We start from the raw sequence: 24,485 nt of genomic DNA on the forward strand, positions 1-24,485 counted from the left end.
TCAGGGCATTTCTACCCCACTCTTCAGTCAAAAGACTTCTAGAGCAGCTTAATGATGGTAAGCAATCAGGTAGTCCTTGTCTTCAAGTTAACTGTCTAAAACAGTGGTTCCCAACCTTTTCCATGCCCTGCACCCCTAGAAAATGTTTAATTAATTGATTAATTAGTTCAAAGCATTTTTATGCCACCCCCATTGCAGAAATCCTCGGGGCGGCTTACAAAGAGGATAAACAAACATAGGATAGACATTAAAAATTTGGAGCATCTCGGCAATAGTTTAAAACCAGTAAATAAAAACAATTAACAATTAAAATATCGTTTAAATAAAAAGGTCTTGGCCTGGCACCAAAAAACAAATAACGACTGTGCCAGGTGGACCTCTCTGGGGAGCGCATTCCATAGGTGGTGCACCACCGCAGAGAAAGCCCTCCTCCGGGTGCTCACCCTCCTAATATCCTTCACAGAGGGCTCCTGGAGAAGGGCCTCCTCCACCGATCTCAGGGGGCAGGAGGACATATATTTATGTTCTCACTACCTACAAAAGCAATATCACATTTGAAGAAGTGAAGACAAATTTCTAATTTTTGAACCACAAATTGGTTCTGCGGGTGAAAAATTGAACTAAAAAAAAGACAGATTTTAACTCTGTGCATAAAATTCAAATATAAATTGGGCAATTAGAAATAATTGTACACAAAAAAGTCCATCTCAGCTGTGAATATAAAATTCAATGACTTCTTTATTTCTGCTTCTCATTCATGATTTTGGCAAAACAAAACTTTCTTGCTGATTGCAGTCTGCATGTCTGCAGACTATGGATTCAGGTGATTCCTAGATTTTGTCTTGAATGACAAAAGAGAAGCAAATCCAAATGCTAACAAAATAATAAACAGTTTTACTATTGGGATAAATTTGGGGGGGGGGGGGGAATGTCACAGTTCGCCAATTTCTTTCCTGCCTTCCACTTCTGTGGTTTTTATTCTTTTGAGTTCAAATTGAATCTCTTCCTTCTTCCTTCCCATCAAAGAAATATTTTCTTAGAAGCCCTTCTAGTAAGAGTTGCAGGAGAGAGAGGCCACCACAAGGAACTAGATCTTAGCATCCCACCAAGCTGGGCCTATTTCTCCTCCCATCCCCTCAGCACAAAATTAGTATGTATATTAATATGCATGACTGTATTTGGAAGAAACATGGCAATCCATTTCTTCTCAAGATAGTTTTCAAAGAATCCTAGAGCTCTGACTGCCTTTAGACTAGCCTTCCCCAGGCTAACGCCCTGCCTACATGTTGGTGCACAACTCTCAGATCTCTGGCTAGCATGTAGGGCACCAGGCTCAGGAAAATGGTGTTAGACAGGCTATGCTATCACTTATGTGGATGCCTGCCTTACCTCTTCTTATACAAGTGAACTGTAAGAAAACAGTGAGAATCAGAATCAGTTTGTCACTTTCCACTCTGTTTAGTAATGCTTTTCAAAGGTTTTTTTTTAATAAATTACTATGGCCAGTTCAATCCTTTTCAGAACTGAGTTTCCATTAAAATTATTTTTCTTCCCTGAGTTCTACATTTCAACTTTGCCATCTAAACCCAATTATGTTTTTAATCAACTTCCAGCTTCTGCAGTATTTAACTAATTTTTAAAAAGGAAAAACGTACGATTGCATTTTGTAGTCCTGGCAATTTGGTCTTTACATTTCTTCTTGGTTTGCTTTCTGATAGATTTATGTTTAATATACTGGACTTCTTATGCTTGCTTGTAAATTACTAACAATACAGTCCTATGCATGTCTGTCAGAGGTAAGTCCATCTGTTAAATGGGGCTTACTCACTGGTGTGTATAGGATTGCAGCCTTAAAGTACAGCCTTCTCTAACCTTACACTGCAAGATTTTTCTGGAATTAAGTCTGTATCTGGCACTATAATTGTAATTTATTCAGATTTTTAAAAATAAGTATGCCCTAAACTGTTTTATTATTTTGAATGTAGATATATTGTTCATTATGTCCATATATGTTTTATATATTCAGTTACTAAACTAGTGTGATGAGTGTGCTATACTATTAATTTTATCAGTAGTGTTTGCTTTTGGATAATACATCACTGCATAATTAGAAAAACACACATGTAACTTTAAATTATTTTCATTTGCTGAAATTAATCATGTTCTTGATTCTTAGAAATCATAGAAATATATGTAGCTATTGGAATAACTCTTTTTAGGAGTCTTTGCAACATTAAATTGCATAATGTTACATAATTTTAAGTTGGAGACAGAAAGTTACAAAGATTTCTAAAAAAGATATAATTTATTTCCCTAGGCAGGTGGTGTCCTCTCTTTAATAGAATGCACACTAATTGAAGAAACTGATATGAATGATGATGACTGTAAGTTAAATCAAATAATTTAATGTGGTTATAATGTTTACATAATTTTAATAATGTAATGTATTTTTCTGCATAACAGATAAGTAATATAGACTATAGGAAATGCCTCCTTCTAATAAAAGGGACAGGAGTTAAGATATAAATAGTGTAATTTGTGGCAGCTTGACTTTTCCACTCTACAGAGTTACAGTATTGTGCAGAAGATACACTTGATTGATTGGGACTGTTCTCTATGCTCTTCAAGGACAAACTAGTATATAGTATTTATTTATTTATTTATTTAAAGTTTTTATATGCCGTCCCCATTGCTACCCAGCCTCGTGTACCTTGTTTTAGTCTTACAGTATATTCATGTAGGTAACTGTAACTGGGAAATACAGAGGATGTGGAGCAATCCAAATCACTTTACAATTGTTTGTTTCTGTGGAAGAGTAAACACCTGATTAGAGTTAGCACCTGAGCACAGTATATGCAAGTTAGGATAGCAAATGGCCTATAACTCTGAGCTTGCTCCAGCCAGCCATGGTCTGAGAAGTAGGCTGAGAAGTCCATCTAAGGTAAAATTTATTTTCAAGGGACTGAAATAAGCCCTTGGCATTCTTGCTACCCTGCCAGGCTCCTGCCAGGAGGACAAAGGATAAGCAGATGAATTGAAACCCTCTGGCCTATGGGTGTCTATCCCATAGGACTGTGGTCTGAAGCTTGCATTGAAAGTTCTTACCCAATAAAGTGTACTAATATTTAATTCACTATTGTAGTTTTGGAAATGTCTGTCTGTACACAGTTAAATAGTTCTGTTAAGCTGAATGCAGCCAAGTCCTCAGGTAAGCTCCCCTCATTTCAATTGCCCACTACAATGTTTATTCCAAAATTATGATATAGGCACTGTGCCTGTGCCTCATAGCATTTAAAAGCCAACAGCAATATTGTCACAGTGGGGTCAGATGTATTTTGGCACTCAGCTCTGCACCTAGGAATAATTGCTAGTTTCCTAATGAGAGTAGGTGATTTTCGGCTGGAAAGCTGAATTAGTAGAACCTTTTATGTGTTCATAAATTATAGCTTGGGGAAGTATGGGCATTATACCCTGACTGATTTTGGCTACAATACAGCATTCTGCCAAGATTAAGTCTGCAATCCTATTAACACTTACCTGGGAGTAAGCCTCACCGAAATCAGTGGAACGTACTTCAGAGTAGGCATGAATAGGCTTGCATTGTAAAAGTTACAATGGATTAGGGGATTATGCTGCCACATTAAAGTTGCAAAACAAAAACAAAAAAATTGTTGGAATCCTGGGTTATACACCATCTCTCCAATTTAGAGAGAACTGCACAGTATCTGAAGCATGAACTAAGGTTCTGATTTACACCATCAGAGCATGTGTTTTCCCAGTGTTTTCCCAGTAACTTCTGTGGCAGATAAGGCTTTCCACAGGCTGTAGGGATGTAAGCATGAAGCTTTGTTCAACAAAAATTGGATACCCCTGGCTGGAATTCTTGTAAAATTTAAATAGCCAATTTGGTATGTCCAAGAAAGATTTAAACTCCTATTTCTTGATCAGCAGCTATGGTTCATGCAATCTGACTTAATAATTCAAGGAACATTAAAAGCCATTATGTGCCATCCAAGAACTTGGTTGGCAGCTTTAAAAGTTTAGCTTAAGATACTTATTTTCAAAATAGGAAAGAGTTGCTAAGCCATTTATTTGAAGATAGTGTGGAGATTGTACAAAGCTGGTCACCCAAAAAGGTTTTCCTATAGCAGTTATTCCCAACCTGGGGTACGCATTCCCACAGGGGGACAAACCAGGCCATTTAGAGATAAGCAAAGAAAATGGAATAATGGAGGAAATAACTGCAAAAATATTGATGACAAACATTTTGCTAATTTGAAGGGTACAATTTATTTAAATAGGCTGCCAAGGGGTATGCAAGTGAAAAAAGATTGGGAACCACTGTTGCATAGCGGTTATGACACTATAGGATTCTCATGCATCTTTTATGGGTTACAATAATGCATCTGACTTCACAAAACAAAGCATTTAGACATGACTTTTCAAGAACTGTTCAACCTGTTTCCCTTGATTTTAGGGAATCTCCTATGATGATTCTTTCCAGTTAGCCATCTCCTTTAGGACCTGCATGTTGTTATTGCAGAGCTTTTATTCTGATCAGAATAAATGTTCTTACATCCCAAATGCTTTAAGGCATTATGCAGGCAAGGGTATGGCTTTGCAATAGTCAGGAGGTAGCATCCATAGCTCTTTTGTTCTATAATGTCTGTGCTGGAGTATAGCAGCACACAATTAGCCCCTTGCTCGCTGAACTTCCAGGAAGATCAGTGCAATTTTAGATCAAATATCTGATGGAAGATAAAATTCTGCTGATGACACTGAAACTAGCTAAATTTCTTTCTGTACCAATGAGAACAAGAGAACAACTCACAAGAACACAATTTGCTGTTTGACACTGGAAGGATCATATTTCATTACCAATTTGTAATAACTGGAACACTATACAATTTATTTTACATATTGATTCTGCTTGCTTAGAGATTCTGATGTATAGTATATTTTATTTTGGCCAAAGTCAAAGGAAAAAAAAGTTTAAAATGCCAGAGCTACAGTCCATGCATGCATCTAAATATCTCTTTCAATTCTGATCATCTTGTACACATATCTTTGTGGAACAATTTTCTATGGATTGTAACTAAACTTGATGAACTCTAGATTTCAGGCTATCACTCATTAATTCTTTTCCCACCCCTACCCTACACCTAACTGTGAAGCAAAAGGTTCTGGGCAAGTATTTGGACATCTTGACTTCAAGATTGTTGTAGAACCAGCAGATGCACCTCCTTTTACTGTTGTCCTGTTAGCTCCTTCACGACAAGAAAAAGCAGCATGGACAAGCGACATTAGTCAGGTAACTTAAATTTCATGGCTACTGCATGGTTTGTTTGATGTGGAAAAGTAATCTCACAGCTCAATGTATAAGAAGGATAAGGGGATTGCTGTTTAAGTATGACATAATTGCCCTAAAATTCTAAGCCAAGAATGCATTTTTAAATCTACATCTGTTTGTATGTTGTAGTAGGTACAGCATCTTTCCCAACCTTGTTCCCCCCAAGCTGGAACAAAATTCCCATGATTCTCAGCCAGCATGTCGAATGTTCTTTAGTGTTTGCTAAATGGATACATTGATAACATGTCTATATGCATGAATTCATTAGTGTTAATGCAACAAAAGGCAAATAAGAATAAAGAAATAAATACTTTTTTATGTAGTGAAGGAAGAAGAATGGAGGAGCTGTCAGGAAAAGGTACAATGCAAGGTTAGACTAAGCCAATAGCATGCAATATTTGTGCTTACTCAGTGGGACAGATCATTTTGTGCAGGTATGCTAGGAAGTGAAGTGCAAAAACAGCTTCACAGATGAGATGAATTAAATCCAATGTTAGTCTGATTTAGAGTAGACCTATTTAAATGAATAGGATTAACACAATTCCATTCACTTTAATATGTCCACTCTGAGTATGACTAATGTTAGATTTAACTAGCAGAAAATTTCATAGAAAAACTGCTCTTGCAGTCATAATCAGTTACATGTAGGAATATCTCCTTATGGTTAAAATCACAAGCCTCACCCTAGTTTTTCTAAAACAGTTCAGTTGGGATCAGTAAATTGCTTGGGAAATAAACTAGAAGTAAATGAAAGGGCATTTATTTTTCACCTAATACGATTAGGGCTGCAATGTTTAATCTGTTTAATTGGTACATTAATCAACTAAAGCTTTAATCACAGATTAAAATTTGCCTTTGATTAATTGGTGGGACTAAAACTAGGGATGGGCGACTCTAAAGAATTTGACTCACTTGTGCTTGGTGGACTTCAGCACATCTTACTGATTTCGGAACTGAATGCAGAATGGAGGTATTTGTTCAGTTTTTGGTTTTAAAGCAGCCTGCAATTTGTTTGTGTGTTCAAGGTTGCAATGTGTGCGGATTTCAACAAAAAATACACAATTTGTGCCTGTATTTTATACAATTGTGTCCCTATCTTGTGCAAATTTATCTGCCTTTGTATTCCCCGCCCCCACACAAACAAATCACAGCCCACTTTAAAAGCAGAAGACGATGTGCTGGCTCAACTTACATCAGAGCAAGTTGGTGTGCGTGTTCAGTAGCTAGCCTGGAATCCAATGGCTGATCCAGGCCAGCCTTCTGGAGTTTGACTCCCCAGTGGATTCCTCGCATATTCCTTGCTGAAACTGAGCAAGGAAAAGTTCTTTTAGATGGTACAAATATAGTTGCCTTCTCCTCCCTGAGCCAAAAATGAAGAGAGGAAAAAATAGAGGTGCCTCCCCCACTCCTATTTTATCATGTTGGCAAATACTTCAGATAGATTTGAGTCATGAATCTTCTCTAGAAATAAACTTCTGAATGCTTGATATTCACAAAAGGGAATATAATGGAAAGAGTTTGTTTCTGTGTCCCACACTCATTCTGTTTTGAAGGCAATCCTTCATAATGTTTCTCCAGCTTTCCATTAAAAAACAACAGCACTCTAATTGTTAGCACCACATGTTGTACCTCTTTGGAAATTATTGTTACATTCCTGTTGAGCAATAGAAGGAACTCATGAGCCTGCAGCCCTGTTATTTTGAGATATGGAATGGTGAGCTGAGTTCACTCCCAACCCTATAGTGAGTCTGCCTGCCCGCCCAAACTATCCTGAAGCTGCATGTGTGGCTCATAATTTGCTTTACACAGCACCACACAGGACTGCCCTTTCTGAAGTCTAACTTTATGGTTTGGAGGAAGGGAGATGTAGTGCTAATAGCTTAGGCTGAGAGTTTCAGCCAGTGAAAGTTTCATGTCTGAGTGTCAACATGGCTAACTTTGCTGCTTTTCTTTTATAATTTTACTGAAGATGATTTGATAAACCACCCAGAGAATGTTGGCTATGGGGCAATATAGAAATGAAAATAATGGTGATCTATTTAATTGCTATTCAGAACTAGTTCCAGGTTTGAAGGGTACCCAGGCAAAATGTAACATCCATGTGGAGTGAAATTATAAAGAGAGCATGGAGGAAATGAATTAAATCTGGACTGCAGATCCTCAAGCACAGGGGCCAAATCTAACCCCCTAAGATTCCCTAGATGGTCCCATAGCTCTTTTCCTCCAGCCTCCAATTGTTCGGCATGGATTCTGTGCCTTGTTTCTGTTCCAAAATATTGACAGGCCTCCCAAGGCTTGGTTGCTGGCAGTTCAAGCTGCCTGCTGGCATTTTGGCCCTGCCCGTTTTGCCTGTGACCACACCCCACCACTGGGATGTGGCCCAGAGAGTGTCCATGAAATAGAATTGTACCCACAGGCTGCAAGAAATTTCCTGAAGCTTGTTCAGAAGGTGCTCAAAATGCACCTAGAAATATCATAGTAAATTGTAGGCCTCAATGGCTTGAATCTCTAACAAGTTTTAACAGACGCTGTCATACATTGTGTTTCCTATTTTCTAGGGTTTTTTTTAAAGTTCCAGATTATTTTTTCTTTTACTGACTATAATATTTGAAGTTTTCAGAATTTGAAAAAAGGTGGTTGTACAATTTTGTCATCCATTATTAACTTTTGCAGTGTGTTGACAACATACGGTGCAATGGTTTAATGACCATAGTATTTGAAGAAAACTCCAAAGTCACTGTGCCACATATGATCAAGTAAGTCTGACAGCTTTGTCATGTACAACCTATTGTAGACTCAGTTTTAGAACTGAGAGATGAAATGAGATCTTGCTGTTTTATTTAATTGGATTATTGATCCCATGTTTTGTAGGAAAATGTTGCATTGTTTTTGTATCTGTTTTATCTGCTTTTTTTTCAAGTTTTGCACACAGGTATGAGTAGTGTGTGCCTTCCAGAAAGCAGTGTGGTAATTGATATTTCATACATGGGAAGTTTAATCTGTGCTTGCAAGATTTCCCTTAGAAACTGAGGTTCTGGTAGACACAGTCAATCTTAGAAGCATTGCATCAGGATTTGTTTCCTATAAACATGAAGTGGTACCCAAAGGGCATATACATGGCACTTGTGGAGAGAAGAAAGTGTTTAGAAGAAACAATCAGAGGGAAATCCATGGGGTTGTAGCTCATTCACTACACGTATGATCATTTTCACTATATGGTCTCAGGCTGGGAAAGCTTTGGCCCCTGAGATGGTGTTGAGGTACAACTCCCATCAACACCATCAAGCTTGGCCAGAGAATGATGGGAATTGTAGTTGAAAAATGTCTGTTGCTTGCCTTAGTCTGTACTGGAAATTTAATCTTTTAGGGAGCTGCAGCAGCTGTAGAAATAATCTGCTCATGATTTTTAGACACTGATCATGCCTTTTAAAGTAGTGTTTAACAGTACTTTTAAAAATATATTATATAGATCTGATGTTCGTCTTCACAAAGATGACATTGACATCTGCTTCAGCAAAACACTAAATTCCTGCAAAGTGCCCCAGATTCGTTATGCAAGCGTAGAACGTCTTTTGGAGAGATTAACAGACTTGCGATTTCTCAGTATTGATTTCCTTAATACTTTCCTGCACACTTATCGCATATTTACTACTGCAGCAGTTGTACTGGAGAAACTGTCAGATATATACAAGCGGCCTTTCACCTCAATTCCTGTTAGGTGAGTACATTCCATAAGAATCCCTGTCCTAATAGCTTGCACTGGGGAAGCATTACATTTTTTATTTGTATATTTATATTCCACTTTTTGGCTCCCATGGCTTTAGAAAAAGTATAATGAAATCCAAATAAAACATCCTACATTGCATATTAAAAATTAAATTTAAAAGGTATGTACTACTTTTCAGTAGAAGATTTAATATTTGCATATTAAATCAGTCATTCAGAAGACTTGGTATAACAAAAATGTCTTTATGGGTTCCAGAAGCACAGCAATGGATTTGCCCTAGTGAATTTACTGGACCAGGAATGTGGAGTATGAGTGCTTCCACAGTAAATACTAGTAAATGTTAATCTTAATTTGGATGGAGTTGGCACTTCAAGGCACTCTCCTATGTATGTTTAGAGACAGAGACCTACAGCAGTTATGAAGCCATGGGGGCTGAGTATGTCACCTGATCCCGGCATGCCTTCTCTGAGGTAGCTGTGAAACCACACCAAGAAGCCATGGCTTATTCTAAACTGAACCTGAGTAACATTGTCTGGGAAAGCCCAGAACAAGCAAGCCCCTTGGCCTAAGGGGCATAAAGTGGTATCTGCTCTGGCCAAGGGGCTCTGGTGGATAAGTTCAAAGGTGTCACTTGCCATGGCTGTTACCAGCTTTTTCCCTCCTCCTCAGCTGCTAGGAGAGCAAGGTTCCTCATAAGGTGATCATAGTGGCTGGTGGACTGAGAGGAGCTGTTTTCCCTCCATCTTCTTGAGAGGAGGCTGGGGAAAAGCAGTACCCCTGCCTGACATACCTCTTCCTTCCTGAATCCTGTTCAGAACTAGAGAAGACTAAGCCATATTGTGTAGGCTGTGCCACCAGCAACAGCTGCTTTGTGCTGCCTTCCTGAGGCTCAGGAATGGGCATGTGGCAGACACAGGCTTGCTCCTTTTCTCTCCTTGGTGTGGCACCCACAGACATCCACATTTCTCCCTTAGATCTCAGGAACCAGGGTGAGATGCTATATATATATATATATGGGAAGCCATTCCTTTAAATATCCCAAGCAAGTTAGGGCTATAAACATTATAACCAGCCTTTTGAATTTGGCCTGGAAACACTCAGTGAAGCTCATAAAAATCGATACTGTATATAATCTCTGAAGCAGCCATGAGCCAAAAGGTGTGCTGCTACATTCTACAAGCCCAGAAGTCATGGATGGTCCTCTAGGGCTTCATGCACAGTACGTCACAGCAGTCAAAGTCAGAGACTTCCATGGTGCTCATGACGGAGATCAGGTTCTTTTTGTCTTGAAAAAAGGAACACAGGCAGCAAAACAGCTGAATCTGATCAAAGGTTATAGGTAATACTTGGATACTGCTGCATGTCCAACAGCAATGCTGGTCCTGAATGCTCTTAAGCAATGAAGCGGATTTTACAGTGAGATTCTGGCTCCAGCAGCTATGCATATCCAGCTGATTTTCCAAATCTCGGTCAACAGATGTTCTCCATTCAGCATGAACGTCAATTCTCATCCAATTCACTACTGACTTTGGATAGGGGAGGCTACTGAACCTAGGCAGTAGCCAGTAATGTCATTCCACAAACTCAAATTGGACGAGTGAAGCTGAGCCAAGCCTTTCTACTATGGAAACACTTACACATTACGTTTGCACAACCAGTTAGGGAAGTGGTTGCACAACGGTAACTTTAGCTCAGTTCTTTCCTTAACATAGTTCAGAAACTGGTTTCTACTAATGCAGTACCAAATTGACATTAGTTGGAATGACAGATATGAACATATATCTCTGTTTTTTTATTTCCCTTGCTATAGGGAAATAAAAAAACAGAGATATATGTTCTCAATATACTATATGACCCCAACCACTACTTTCATTGATGTTAAAAAGTATGACATAGTTGTGAATCCTACAAAACTCCATAAGTAATTGCCCAGTTCCACCTTCTGGAATCTACCTGGCAGTAGGAACACAATTCCTGTAATGTTGGTGGTGCTTTCACTTCCTTCTTCATGACATTCATCCTTTTAATGGAGGTCATACCTTAGGTAATGGCATAAAAAAGCCATGAAGAGATATGGCAAAATAGAATGAAGACAAAGTCTAGCTCAGTTCATCTTTTCAGAATGTGATTGACAAGATACAGTGGCTGAGAAGAGACCCCTGTACCGCATCTATATGAAAGGCTTTCAGTTTGATCTGGATATACCAGGAAGCAGTTTGGACATTCTCTAGTAGTTGAATATGCACGGTGTCTCTGTGGTCTAGGCTTTTGCATATGCTTTAACTTACGCATCAGTCTCCAACAACCATGAGGTAACCATTCGGATCCTTACACCTGAATTGACAAATAATTCTATCTGTTCCAGCCTTATGGCAGGTTAATTTCTAAGTCTAAATTTCACAATGTAGTTGTCAAAACATTGCAGCCACAGGGATTCCTTATATTATTCAATGTAAAAAACAAAAGATCATTGTGTGAGTGTTGCACACATACCAGGTATGAAAATCTGAGACTTAGTTGTGTAAAATTCTGTCCCCAAAGACTGTGAGTATAGGGGTTCTCTTGCAGCACGTATGAGAATACCTCTGTCAGTTCCAGAAGGTTGTTGGCTAGCAGGTTGTTCAGAACATCAACAGTGTAACTTTTCTTTCCCAAGCAGCACAGCAGACACACATTCCCAAAATGTGTGGATTGCATGTCTGGCTTGTGCAGCTCAACACCCCTTCCTGCTTTAGCCACTTGACCACTGTTATTCCTGTATTAAATACTTAGCTGGTAGCATTCACACCTGAACACTCAGCACACTTTGTGTAATGCACTATGGTTTAGTTATATCATATTTGACAATATTGTGGAGGATAGATGTAGTCTGGACCTTGTCTCCTTTATTATCTGTGTAATCATATTTCAATTTTATATATTCTGGATTTCTTCCCTAGGTCTTTGGAATTGTTTTTTGCTACTAATCAAAACAATAGAGGAGAACATCTGGCTGATGCAAAATCACCACATCTAAGCCGCAAATTCTCTTCCCCTCCACCCCTGTCACTCTCTAGGACTTCTTCACCTGTCAGAACCAGAAAACTATCATTAAGCTCTCCTCTAAATTCAAGAATAGGTGCTTTAGATCTATCTACTTCCTCTCTTGCTAGCAGTCCTACCTCAACATACAGCCCTGCCACATCACCACCCCCCACGTCATCTAAAGTACCACTGGACCTTAGCAAAGGCCCTTCATCTCCAGAACAAAGCCCTGGCTTTGCAGATGAGAGCTCTGAGAACCCACGCATCGAGCTTTGCAACAAACTCAGAAGAAGCATTCGAAGAGGTATTTTATGTGTGCATGTGTGTGTGCGGCGTCCTCTGCAGTATATTGCGAAAGAATGATCATATACTTAGATCACTGAAGAAATGGAGTGTTGGCACAATGTCTGAGCACTATCCATTGAACCTGTGTACAGTTACAGTCACCTAAGCTTGATGGAAAGAAGAGCAAAGAAATCGAGGAGGAAAGTCCTTTGGCCAGTCAGACTCTCAGCCCAAACTACCTCACAGGGTTGTTGTTGTGAGAATAAGATTGAGAGATGGAGAATTTTATAGGCCACCTTGAGCTCCCTAAAAGGAAAAAGGCAGGATAAATATAATACATAATAATAAATAACAACCAGTTCTGTTTTGGAAGCTTAAGCTCACATTTCCTTGCTTTTTAAACCGTCGATTTAAACTGTGGATTGTAGACTGTAATATTTAAAGGTGACTAAGCCAGTATCAGCTTTTCCACTGACACCTGCTCAAGTGACCTGCTTGACTCATTTAGTTCAATTTATTGCTAAGCTGATCCATACTCAGCGGGCTGTGCAAAAGCTTCTGATCCTATCCAACCCAGTGAAAATTTGACTTTCCCATCCCCACAGTTGGGATGCTTCGATTAAAAAAAATCATATTGGCACCAGTAGCATCACAGAATTATAGATCCAAGGAGTAGGTGGGTTTATTCTGATCAGACTAGGGAGAGCAGAAATAAACATTCTCTCTTCATTTACCAGAATCCTGGTAGGGATTCTACCCCATGACTGTAATAAATTACTGTACTGTAATATTACTGTAATAATATTACTGTAATGACTGTAATATTAATAAGAACAATATTAATGCCTGCCTGCTGCCAGAGGGCCTGTGGAATTTTGAAAACATCAGGCAAATGTCTAGTTTGAACTGGCCCTGAAATATCAATCTTTGGTGGTCCTTGCAAGTCTCTGATGGATTCACATAGCTTGGTGGCACTTCATGGGTTGTTTAATCCTGGGTTGTTAAACCCAGGAATTGTGGAGACAGGCAATGAGCACTGCATTCATCATTTCAACTTTTAATGAACATCTCTGAAATGTTCCATTCCTGGATTTTATCGTGATACACAAACTCAGAAACTCTGGGTTGCTTATGGGTTAACAACCCAGAATTAACCCAACTGCAATTGTTAAAGAAAATAGAAATTGCCACAAGGACCTGCAGACTGTTTCTGTAGCTGAGATGTCATGACTTCAGAGACTTAGACAAAGAGCAAAGAAATAGCTTCTGTGTTTGTGTTATTTGTTCAGTTGCTTTATAAAACGATCTCCTGGGTAAACATGGAAATTACATCCAGGACATTGCAACACAGTAAAATTCTTCTTATCCTCAGTTTCATTAGCTATATAGGTTGTCTTCCAAGAAAAAGTGTAGTCTTTTTTTATTTCTCAGGAGAAAACTGACAAGATTAATGAAAAGAAATACAGTCATGACTGAAGAAAGAAAAAATATTCTTTTGAAAAAGATCATTTTTATAAATTCCCTGGTGAGACATTTAATAGAGTCTTAACCGAAGGATTTGTCACTATAGAACGTTATATATTGTTTAACAAAGGTTATTTTAAAGTTGATTTAAGCAATAATGGCTAGCATTATCAGCCAGTCATTAATTAAACAACAAGCCTAAGGAATGGTGTTGATAGGAATAGTGAGTAATAAGTAAAACCAGGTTTAGATTTCTGTTTTAGGGCGTGATTTTATGCATTTTTATGCATATCCTCCCCACCTGACAAGGCAGTATGCACCAATGCTGCCTTCTTTCTACAGGGCTTTTGGGAGAGCTCCCTCACATTTGTTCAAGGGGCAGGCAGCTGTTGCGAGAGGGTGTCATGAGATCTGCAGCTGTGGTAGAGGAGCGTGCATTATGGAAGGCTAGTGGTTGCCTTAGAGCAGTGGGTCCCAGCCATTTTGGCACCAGGGACTGGTTTTGTGGAGGCGGGGGGATGATTTCGAGATGATTCAAGTGCATTACATTTATTTTGCACTGTATTTCTATTATTATTACATTGTAATATATAATGGAATAATTATACAACTCACCATGCAGAATCAGTGGAAGCTGTTAGGAGCCAGGCTGCACAACTTTATAAATGATAATTGGTAAGGAGTATCCCATGGATTAGTAATTTATATACCCTGTATCATTTAAGATTTTTGTGGTATTTAGGCTATGTAAAAGATCCATGTACCACCCCAAGTTTGTTTCTAAGTCATTACTGGAAACTTTTAAGAATTATTTTTATTTTATGAGAAGCAGCCTATGGTGGCAATGGTTGTGATACAATGGAGCAATATATTTTATATCTGTCTTGATGAATTCAGCTCTCACCAACAAAGGGAGGCAAAGAAAGCACATTGACTAATAAATACTGGTCAGGTTATCAGCTGAATTGGCCTGTTCTTCTTGCAAGTTCCTTCAAGGATAATTGAAAGGAGACAGCCTTATACATAAGCTCAACCCTAATTAATGCTGATACTTTTATTTTAAATATTGGTCTGTAGTATTTGAGATATGAGATATGTCACAGATGCCAAAGCTAGAGCAAATCCTTCCCATTTTTTCTTTACCTTTACTGAAAAAGCAATTATTTTTCAGGCATTTATTTTTCTTCTGTTCTCTTTTGCTTTTGTTTAACAAGACAATCTTGTAAGTTCATACTTGTAGTTTAGACATAATTCTGTGAGTTAATATGTACCTCTAGACATTTTGTCTAAGTAGTTGCAAAATCCTGAAATCCTGTCTTTGCAATTGATAGCCCATCCTATGTTATTTTAAAATTGTGTACACAATTTCTTTATTTACAGGCTTTGTTCTGATTATGTCATTCGTATCTGTTAAGTAGTCTGATATTTTATCAATGCTATTAAATTGATAAGAATGGGTATAATAGTAATGCAATATTAACTAATTATGATGAAATTTCAATATATGGCATTGTTTCTGCAAGAATAACAAAGTTCAGAAACTAAATTCTCCAATAAAGCAGAATGGTATATTATTATTATATGGTATATATATCACAAACTTCCAGAAGAATCAGTGCATTCATAGATGCATGGGTTTGCTTATCAAGTTCAGTGATAATGAATGTCTCTGCAAAGCCATCATATTATCTGAACAGAGCAGTAATCAGGCCAATTATATACAAAAGATTCCTCTTCCATGAACTTAACAATGGAGCTGACCCAGTTTAAGGTTGTGTTGAAGTGGCTATTAAATAACCTAATTTTGCTCTTCAGTCACGTATATATTTATAAGAAGTAGTTTTATGATGATCATTATATACTCTCATTAACATGAATATTTTTGTATTATATTTCAAACCTTTAAAAATGCACATTTTCTACAGAATCTGCACACTGAAAAAGAAGCTTTCTAAAGAGTCAGAATAATCTCTTAAAGATATCTGAGATATTTTGTAATCTGGTTATGATTTTTAGATCATTTGCTATTTCCATATCAAATTGCTTACTTTTTAAAGCAGCCGTCCTTGAATCTGTATCAGTGGACCGAACTATTCCAGAAAGTGCCTCAGCTGTGGATACTCCTGAGCTTTCCCCATGTAGATCACCTTCTACTCCACGACATCTGCGTTTTCGACAGTCTGGGGGTGAGATAATAAACATTAGTTTTGATACAGTATGCACTTGCATGGGTTTAAGTGAAGTCTTATCCCTAAACTTTTTTAGACTTTTCATCTTGTGATGATATCAAGCATTTATGTGCATGTTTAGATAGAAAACAAAGTCCTACAACTCCCAAGATCATGCTTGCCAGCAAAGCCTGGAATTGTACGACTATTTTCTGTTGAAACATGTATAGCATTGCACCCTAAGTAATTTGTTATTGTTAGCCTTTCCCAACTGGGGTGCCCTTCAGATGTTTTGGAATTGAACTCCAATAATCCACAGTCAGCAATGAAAATGATGGCTAAGGATGACAGGAGTTCTAGTCCAAAACATCTGAAGGCCTCCAGTTTGGGAAAAGGTTGGTTTTCTGTTCATCTCACAGAAAAAAGGAAATGTGAATAATACCACGGAAATTGATTAGCATATGAGCAGTGACAGAGTAAAAAGCATATTTATGTTTAGATGTGACCAAATGTTCTGTAACATTTTGAACAAGATGTACATTTACTCAAGAAAAATATTGACTACATTTTTACTACTGACAGATCTACGTGAAACAAATGGAGGGTAGGTACTGGATGATATGAAATGCATGATACTTGTGGAAATAATTCCTTTTGTTACTACATGTGTGGCACAGAAAATGTACAGAGGTTATCCTAATTATTCATTACAGGGTGGGATTAAACTGCTTAACTAAGAGATGACATTATTTCGAAACAACTCTGAAAAATCATCTGCTGTATCACCAGATGCTTAAAAAGTGCAATATTCTATCAACTTGATCCAAAACACATTGGCTGTGTTCCTATAGCTCTTATATGCAGGGAATAGAAATGACTTGTGCTTCTCTTCCCTGGTCACTTTAATAATACCCAAAGTAGAATTTACACATTTCTTCCTGCAATCAGATGTGTGAGAGCTTGCAAGACTGAGTATGGAAAGAATTGTAGAAGTTCAAGTTTGTATATTTAGAAGAACCCCTGGAATCACAAAGTGAAAATCACTAGGCCTGATGTTCAAACATCCACTGCATTTTAAGTGAACATTACTTGGGCGAATAACACTTTGGACCTGTATATATGGGCAGTTATCTTCATATCAAGAGATTTTGCAATTCAATTATAGTATGCCTGTTCTGGGGGAATAGTTTGGAACTAGCTGAAATGGATGCTACAGCGAGAAACTGACCAGAATAGCTTCACTAGATATGGGCAGCTTGAGTTCCTACATTGGTAATATCTCCAGTTTAAAAGGAAGGCAACCAGTTAGTGGCAATATACTGGAGCCAGAGCTCTCATGGGATTTTTCATTAGTAGGGATGATCACATCACCCGCTACCCACCTCAGTCTTTCCTCTAAACTTAGCTGCAATTACCTCCCCTACTCCTAGCTGGAAGGAAAATGTATTTTCCTAGAAAATAATGGGCTCAGTCAATGTGATACCCCACACTTAAGGGCTGAGTGTAGATTGTCATTGAACTGTGGCTTGTTGTTGAAATGTGGGTTATCATAGTCTCTGAACCCATCTGTGCTACCCCCCCCCCCCCCCCGCCATAACTTCTTAACCGCTTATGAAGAAAACTTAGTTTGTTTTTGGGTTGTGGGTTGTTCAGGGTTAACAAACCATTATTTCATTGCATGGCATGATAACCCATGTATTGACAATCCAGTTACTGTTGTGAGATAGCCCTTTTCTAATACAAAGTATTTTGGAATGGCTTGGGCTTGAATGGGGAATTAAGACCCATTAACTTTACAAAGGCCTACAAAAGTGCGTGAGAGGGACAGAGAGAGAGAGAGAGGGAGCGGGGAGTGAGCACTACAGTGTCACAACTGGGAATGCCCTTCAAAATGTATTACTGCTGTACTGCCAATTTTCACTGTTGTTTACTTTCCACTACTTCAGCCTGCAAATGAAAATAAATTAATTTTCACACACATACACCCCTACTTTCAAAGAATGGGCCCCCAAAAGACTTCCCTAATTTTGTCTGATTCCTGGAAACTTAATTTGTAATTCAGGACAGAGTTGCAGAGCTAAAATAGATGTTTATTAATATGTTTTTTTAAAATCAGATCATAAGTATTTCTTTCATTTCAACAATTTCTGTTTGTTTCAGCAAGAGAGTGCACTAAAATGTTCTGTGATTGCTTCTCATTTACAAAAGTATTATCACATGTTGATTTTGTTCTTTTATTTACAGTACAGACAACTGACAATTGCCATTGTTCAGTTTCCCCGGCTTCTGCTTTTGCTATTGCTACAGCTGCTGCTGGGCACGGGAGTCCCCCAGGTGAGCTTTCTACTAGTAGAGGAAAAAACAGTTCTGATCATCAGTAAGTAAAATACATGATTATCAGTAATTAAAAGAACCCTTAGACTAGAATAATGCTAGGGTTTTAGGTAAATAAGCAACATAAAAATAAGCACTAATTAACATGTTTATATTTATTTATTTATTATATCTCATTTTAGAAAACCTTTGAATAGAATACTGTCTTTCCTGTATTTACAACTCCCATAATCCCCAGTCAGCAGAGTACTAGAGACTTACATGTTTTTTTTTTTTGCTTTTATTTTACAATTCCAACCAAAAGAACCCAAAACCATAAAGGAAAAAAATATACATAGATTTGTCTATATAAATTTCAATAAATGCATATGAATGTGTGTGAGAGAGGAACAGGGAAGGAGAAAATACAGCTCTCTAAGAATTACAAGTGGCATTCAAAAACAAAAAGCATTGTTAGGTGCTCAGTCCATTACATTAAAGAAGGTGAATGTTTATTCTGCCAGTACTGTAATAACAGTCTTCTGGTTGTCAGAAGGGTGCACAAAATCCATTTGTGTTGACTGAGTATTAACTTCTAGGGAGCAGGTAGATAATTTAAGAGGACATGTGCACCCTTACATGTTGAACAATGTTTCAGTACAAAATTTATCTATAAAATAATTTCTGCCCCAAGTGCAGCAACTGCAGAGCATTGCCAGGACATGTGATTAAAATAAGCTGACTTAGATACCCCTTATTAAATAAATATTCTGGTATGCAAAAGAAACAGAACAAGACATTTTGCTGATAAGAAATAACCTGAAATTCCTAGACACTTTAGATAGCTTACATTGGCAATCCACTGATTAAATAAAATGGACAGCCTAGTTCCCTGTTGCATTCCTACCTAAGTCCCTGTGTAGCAAGTCACTGATAATAAGTGTTTATAAAAATGGATCATGGGTTGATATAACTGATTAGCTTCAATATGTGCTTTCAATAATAGAAGAAACTTTGGAGCTGTAAAATATTCAAACAACCTAGATTCTGCAAGTCTTGCCATTCAGCTGTGGCAGGCAAATTGTATTTGGAACACAACAGCAACAATGGCAAAACCCATCAACAGTACTCACTCATTGATCCAAGATAAAAATATTTACCTGTCCAAGTGAATGATAAAAAAACAATTTTAACCAATGTTTAAACTTGGATTTCCCCTGAAAGTCATTTTTGCATGAGAACATGTATTAAAATGTAACTGATGTGGCATTATATACCACTCTATCCATTTTACTGTGCCAAGAACCCTATCCATTTGGAGAGAAGTTTCTTAAACTGATTGAGGTGGAAAATTTAAGTGAAGACCAAAAGGCAGGTCGACAAATAGTCCTGATAATATAAAGCAAGATCTGGAGAACCCAACCCCCACAACAAGCCAACCAGAAGCCATGGGCTGTTGTATAGTGATTATAGGAGTTTCCCAACACATAACTAGCACGTGTGATGGGGGAAATAATCCACTATGCCTTACTTCCCCAGCTGTGAGCATGCGACCTGAGCCTCAGGATACCATCGCTACAAGAAAAAGTGGTTTTTGCTGATCTCTCCCCCCTTCAGCCCTTTGTGCTCCATAAAATCTGCTTCAGAAGGTTGTGCAGGAGTGGGGGGATCTAGAACAGTAGGAAGGGTTGTAGGGTAGGGAGCATCAGTAAAAATTGGCGTGTATCCCTCTGTAGCTTTGCATTCTTGGAAAGTACTTATATTTATGAATTGCAAATCATCCAGTTTTTGCCAGTTCTACCTACTTCTGTACCATAGCCATAAATTTTTTCTAGATAGTCTCCTAGTATTCAGAAGCAGCTTCTTGGAAGCTCACTGTTCTGTCAGCAGAAGTGCTTTCTGCTAGCATAAAGCCACCTTTGGATACAATACATTTCCACTGGTGAGATAGTCTGTTGGTTCTTGGTCCCACCATCCTGGTGGCAAGTTGCCTGCTAGAACTACCAGATACCCTTGACAGACACACTCAAATTATTTTCCTTTCACTGAATCCCACTGCTATTTCTGCCACACACTACTCAGTAGCTAGGAAACAAAACGTTGGCAAGTCAAAAGTGGCAATAAGAGGGAAGGATGACATGAGAAGGAAATCCTCAGCAGAATGGAGGAAGAGGAGAAAGAAGAAGGGAGGATTGTTGTGAAAACAATGCATATAGCAATCTCAATTCCTATGGAGGGTGACATTTTATGAATTACCTATACTGTAGTTTATACATTTACATGGATCACATTGTAACAATCCACTTCAAACTGCTTCATAATATCAGATAATTCCATTGCATACATAAAGCACACCATTAAATGAAGATAAGTAATGCAATTTTTATTAATATCATACTATACTTTTACACTGAAGTTGTAACCCTGTGCATACTTACCTGTGGCTTACTTCTGAATAGATATGTGTTGGGTTGCACTGCTAATACTTTTAGTTGTGAAAAGTGGCTTCTGATCAGTTCTAATTCAAATCATTAACAGTTTCCTGGTGCCAAAACATTTATGTTTTCTAGTTTTTATTTTTGGCATAAATATGACACAGTTTGGACAAAATTACACAAAACTAGCTTTTTGTAATTTTTCAATAGCATCCTGTTGCAACACTGGAAGTTTTTTAAGATAGGCATTAGACATTCTAATGTACTGCTCCCAAATTTGTTAAGAACACATGTATAGTTGTAACATTCACATAAATTTTTGCAACACATGCACCAAACAGCTTTGTTATTGGAAGTATAGTGCATATTTTTCTTTGATTTATTATTGTATATATTTCAGGTTAATTCAACCACTCTACTTTGACATAAATAAAAAGACATACTGGTTTGGTATTAATTAAGGACATTTTATAAGTTGAAGTGTAAATCAAATGAGTGAGTGATCTGATGGCATAAGATTAAATAAAATAAAAATGTAACAAAAATGGAGACTTGCTGGATTTTTGAAGTACTAACTTTTAAACATCTTTTAAAACTGCTACTTACATGAGTGTGTGTGTAAGCCAGCTGATGACACTTTTGTTGTTGTTGTTGTTGTTAGTCGTGAAGTCGTGTCCGACGCATCGTGACCCTATGGACAACATTCCTCCAGGCCTTCCTGTCCTCCACCATCCCCCAGAGTCCACTTAAGCTCACATTATCCATCAATAATCAGCACACTTACACACAGAGAGACACATGCACACCATACACATCGGTACAGAGACAACACTAAGCAAAGGAATAAAATGACACTAAAGGGAGCCATGTATAGGATTTTCCTGGTAAATATTAAGAAGCTGGTAAGAATCATCTTGTTCCAATGGGCCTCAACAACATGGTTGAAGTATTTGCTCCAATGATTAGATTACTGTTCAATTTTTGTGGAAGTAGGTTATGTTTGTCTTTTGCTGATATGGTGTTTAGCATTTTATTGTTCTTTTTACCTTTTTGTTTTGTTTTATTATATGTTGTTTTGCTTCAAAATCAGTCTATCAGTTTTAATATCAATAAATCAATCACTAAAACTAATTATTCTACTGCTACTGCAACACTACATTTGGTGAAATTCTGTATTCTGAACAGCTATCAGATGTGCAGGCAATCTTTTTCACTTGTAATTCAGTATAGCACACCAATATTGTGATTTTTTCCTATTAGTATGAAGCATGGCAACGTTTCCACAATTAAGATTGTATTCTTCATTGAGTCTGATCTTGGTCTTGGCACTTCCTCTCTAATATCTTTCCATCTGAAATCTACATATTTACCATATTTCTCCCAAAGATTTTATTTTATTGACTGTCTGATGTGCCAATAATAGGCAGATAATTCATTCATTTCCATCTGTCTTTGAATGCTACCCATGAACAGTATTCTTTTTTTTTCCCCTTGCAGTAATCACGAACTCTGTGATGAATTTGAATAGACTTCTATTTTTGTTCCAGAATCAAGAGCTGTTTTGAATCTAGAGAACTGTTGCTTAGCAATTCTGTCAACTGGCTGGGCAAATGCTCTCCTTCAAACTGAGGCAAATCACACAATGCATTTTTATTAAGGAATAACCTTGCATTAAAAATTGTAATTTTAGGAGGAAGATCAAATGGACCTTACCCACTATATAAATCTTTTGCTACAAGGGGAGGGGCCATCATAACTAAATGGCTGAGCACATGCTTTGCATGAAGAAGGTTGTAGAATCAATTACCAACATTTTAGCTAAAAAGCTGCAGATAGCAGGTGATGGGAATGAGGTCTGATAGAGACACTGGAGGAATGCTACCAGTCAAAGTAGAAAATAGTGGTCTAAATGGACCAGTGTGGACTCAGTATAAGGCAGCTTTATGTGTTTATATATAATTTTGATTGAGAAGGGACCTGAATTCCAATTTGTCCTAGAGGTGGATGGTTTATTTATTGAACTGAAATTGAAAAGCTTTCACAAAAATTGGGGAAAAGGAACTTTCCATAGAGAGTATTATATTTGAATTGACTTGAGGAGGAAAGACTGGAGGTCTTTTAACTGTAGCACTATCTAAAGGTTTATTTTTACCCATAGGGATAATGGAGAATAAGTAAACCATTATTTGCATCTGTATTTGCATCTGTCCATGTATTGAAACAAACTACAAAGCAAACCTCACCTTGTTTTTGTTTTGGTTTGATATAAAAGTCTTCCTTTTAAAATATGGTTTTCAAAAGGGCAACCCAGGGTTCTATGCATGACTCACATATATTTATGTTCTTATCAAAAATCCTGTTTTCAAAGGAAGCCTTAGCTTTGGCAGCTGTCCCATAAATAAATGGTTTACATTTTTTTTCACTTTTGCAAGCAACTAGATTCTCAGGAAAGGGTAGCACAATGAGAAGTCAGGTCTGATCAAAATTTGGTGGATCTCTCTAGAACAGTTGATCTTATTAACACTCCCTTTTGTGAGCAAATGACTTTGCTTTCACTTGACCATTCAAGCTTTTGATAGCTGTCAAGTGAGTGCAAAGTAAAACAAAAACAAAAGAACCCTATTTGCATCTTCTCTGGCTCAATTTCTATTGTTGGTGATTGCAGTGCTTGATAGCAGATACTTCCCAATCTGTTGCCCAGCCAAAACTTTGTTTCAGACAATGCAAGCATGCAATTAAAAAAAGACTAATGAAAAAAATGTGAAAATGTCTTTCAACTTAAAAAAAAGTGGTGAAGCAGTGACAGACCCTCTGATGTGGCATTTGGAGATCACAAAAGGTGAATGTTAGGGGTAAAAATGAGGAAAAGAGGGAAGAAGCAGTGGTGGGCAATAAAATGCTTCTGATTATGATGAGGGACAGTGAGACAAGGACAGTTGCTCTATTGTGTTGTTTGCATACTAGTGGGTAGGTGGCAGTGGTAATGGCCTGGGGAAGTTTGGCAAGAGCAGGAAGGGTTTTTTCCCACTCTTACCAAGTGGCAGACTCATAATGAGCTATGCCCACCATTCCAATCTAGAAATCAATGTTTCCATTATTTTTGGAGCTTGCTTTATGAGGTACTAAATTTCTATTGCACAAAGTGGATGAGTCTGGCATGTTCAATAGCTTAGGTGGGCTTTTAGCAGCCCCATTAGAAAATATAATAGGGAAAACTATATTGTTTCCAACACCAAATATCCTCTCACATTTGACAGCTTCAGTGAATTTCACTTAGTTCCTTTTCTTAAATGTTACTTTGGAATATAACTTTTCATGCTGATCTGATACTTAAATATATGAAAGGCTGTTATACAGAAGGTGGAGAAGCAGGACAAGATGCAGTGGCTGGTGGTTACAGGAAAGTAAATTTTGTCTAAACATTAGAAGAAATTTCCTAATAGCAAGGTCTGTTTGCAGTATAGCTGGCAGCCGGAAGAGGTGGCTGGTTCTCCTTTGCTAGAAGGTATTGTGCAGATACAGGATTGTCCTCTGTTGGGGTTGCCTTTGCTGTGCCATGCAGTGCAGATCCAGCATTGAAAAGTAGGTTGGACTAGACAAACTCTAATGTTCCTTCCAGCTGTGTGGTTGGCTCTGTCAGTTATATAATTGCTTTATGAGACATTGTAGCTTTCTCTGCATATATCAGTTTGAATGAAGGATTAATTAACCATACAGAG

General features: G+C 37.8%; 1 protein-coding gene across 2 annotated transcripts in view; it reads left to right on the plus strand.

The window, feature by feature from the left end:
- RASGRF2 (Ras protein specific guanine nucleotide releasing factor 2) overlaps positions 1 to 24,485 on the plus strand; it is a 117,379-nt gene that overhangs the window by 57,547 nt on the left and 35,347 nt on the right. The window contains exons 11-17 of one of the 2 annotated variants that reach the window (XM_044446748.1): positions 2,318 to 2,384; positions 5,175 to 5,311; positions 8,024 to 8,106; positions 8,820 to 9,068; positions 12,017 to 12,405; positions 15,908 to 16,036; positions 18,263 to 18,352. In XM_044446748.1, coding sequence (XP_044302683.1) covers positions 2,318 to 2,384; positions 5,175 to 5,311; positions 8,024 to 8,106; positions 8,820 to 9,068; positions 12,017 to 12,405; positions 15,908 to 16,036; positions 18,263 to 18,352 — 1,144 coding nt within the window. The remainder of the gene's footprint in view (positions 1 to 2,317; positions 2,385 to 5,174; positions 5,312 to 8,023; positions 8,107 to 8,819; positions 9,069 to 12,016; positions 12,406 to 15,907; positions 16,037 to 18,262; positions 18,353 to 24,485) is intronic. The other variant, XM_044446749.1, reaches the window with a different exon arrangement.

Source organism: Varanus komodoensis, unplaced genomic scaffold (genome assembly GCF_004798865.1).
Source record: "Varanus komodoensis strain SLA01 unplaced genomic scaffold, ASM479886v1 scaffold5, whole genome shotgun sequence".
Lineage (NCBI taxonomy): Eukaryota > Metazoa > Chordata > Lepidosauria > Squamata > Varanidae > Varanus > Varanus komodoensis.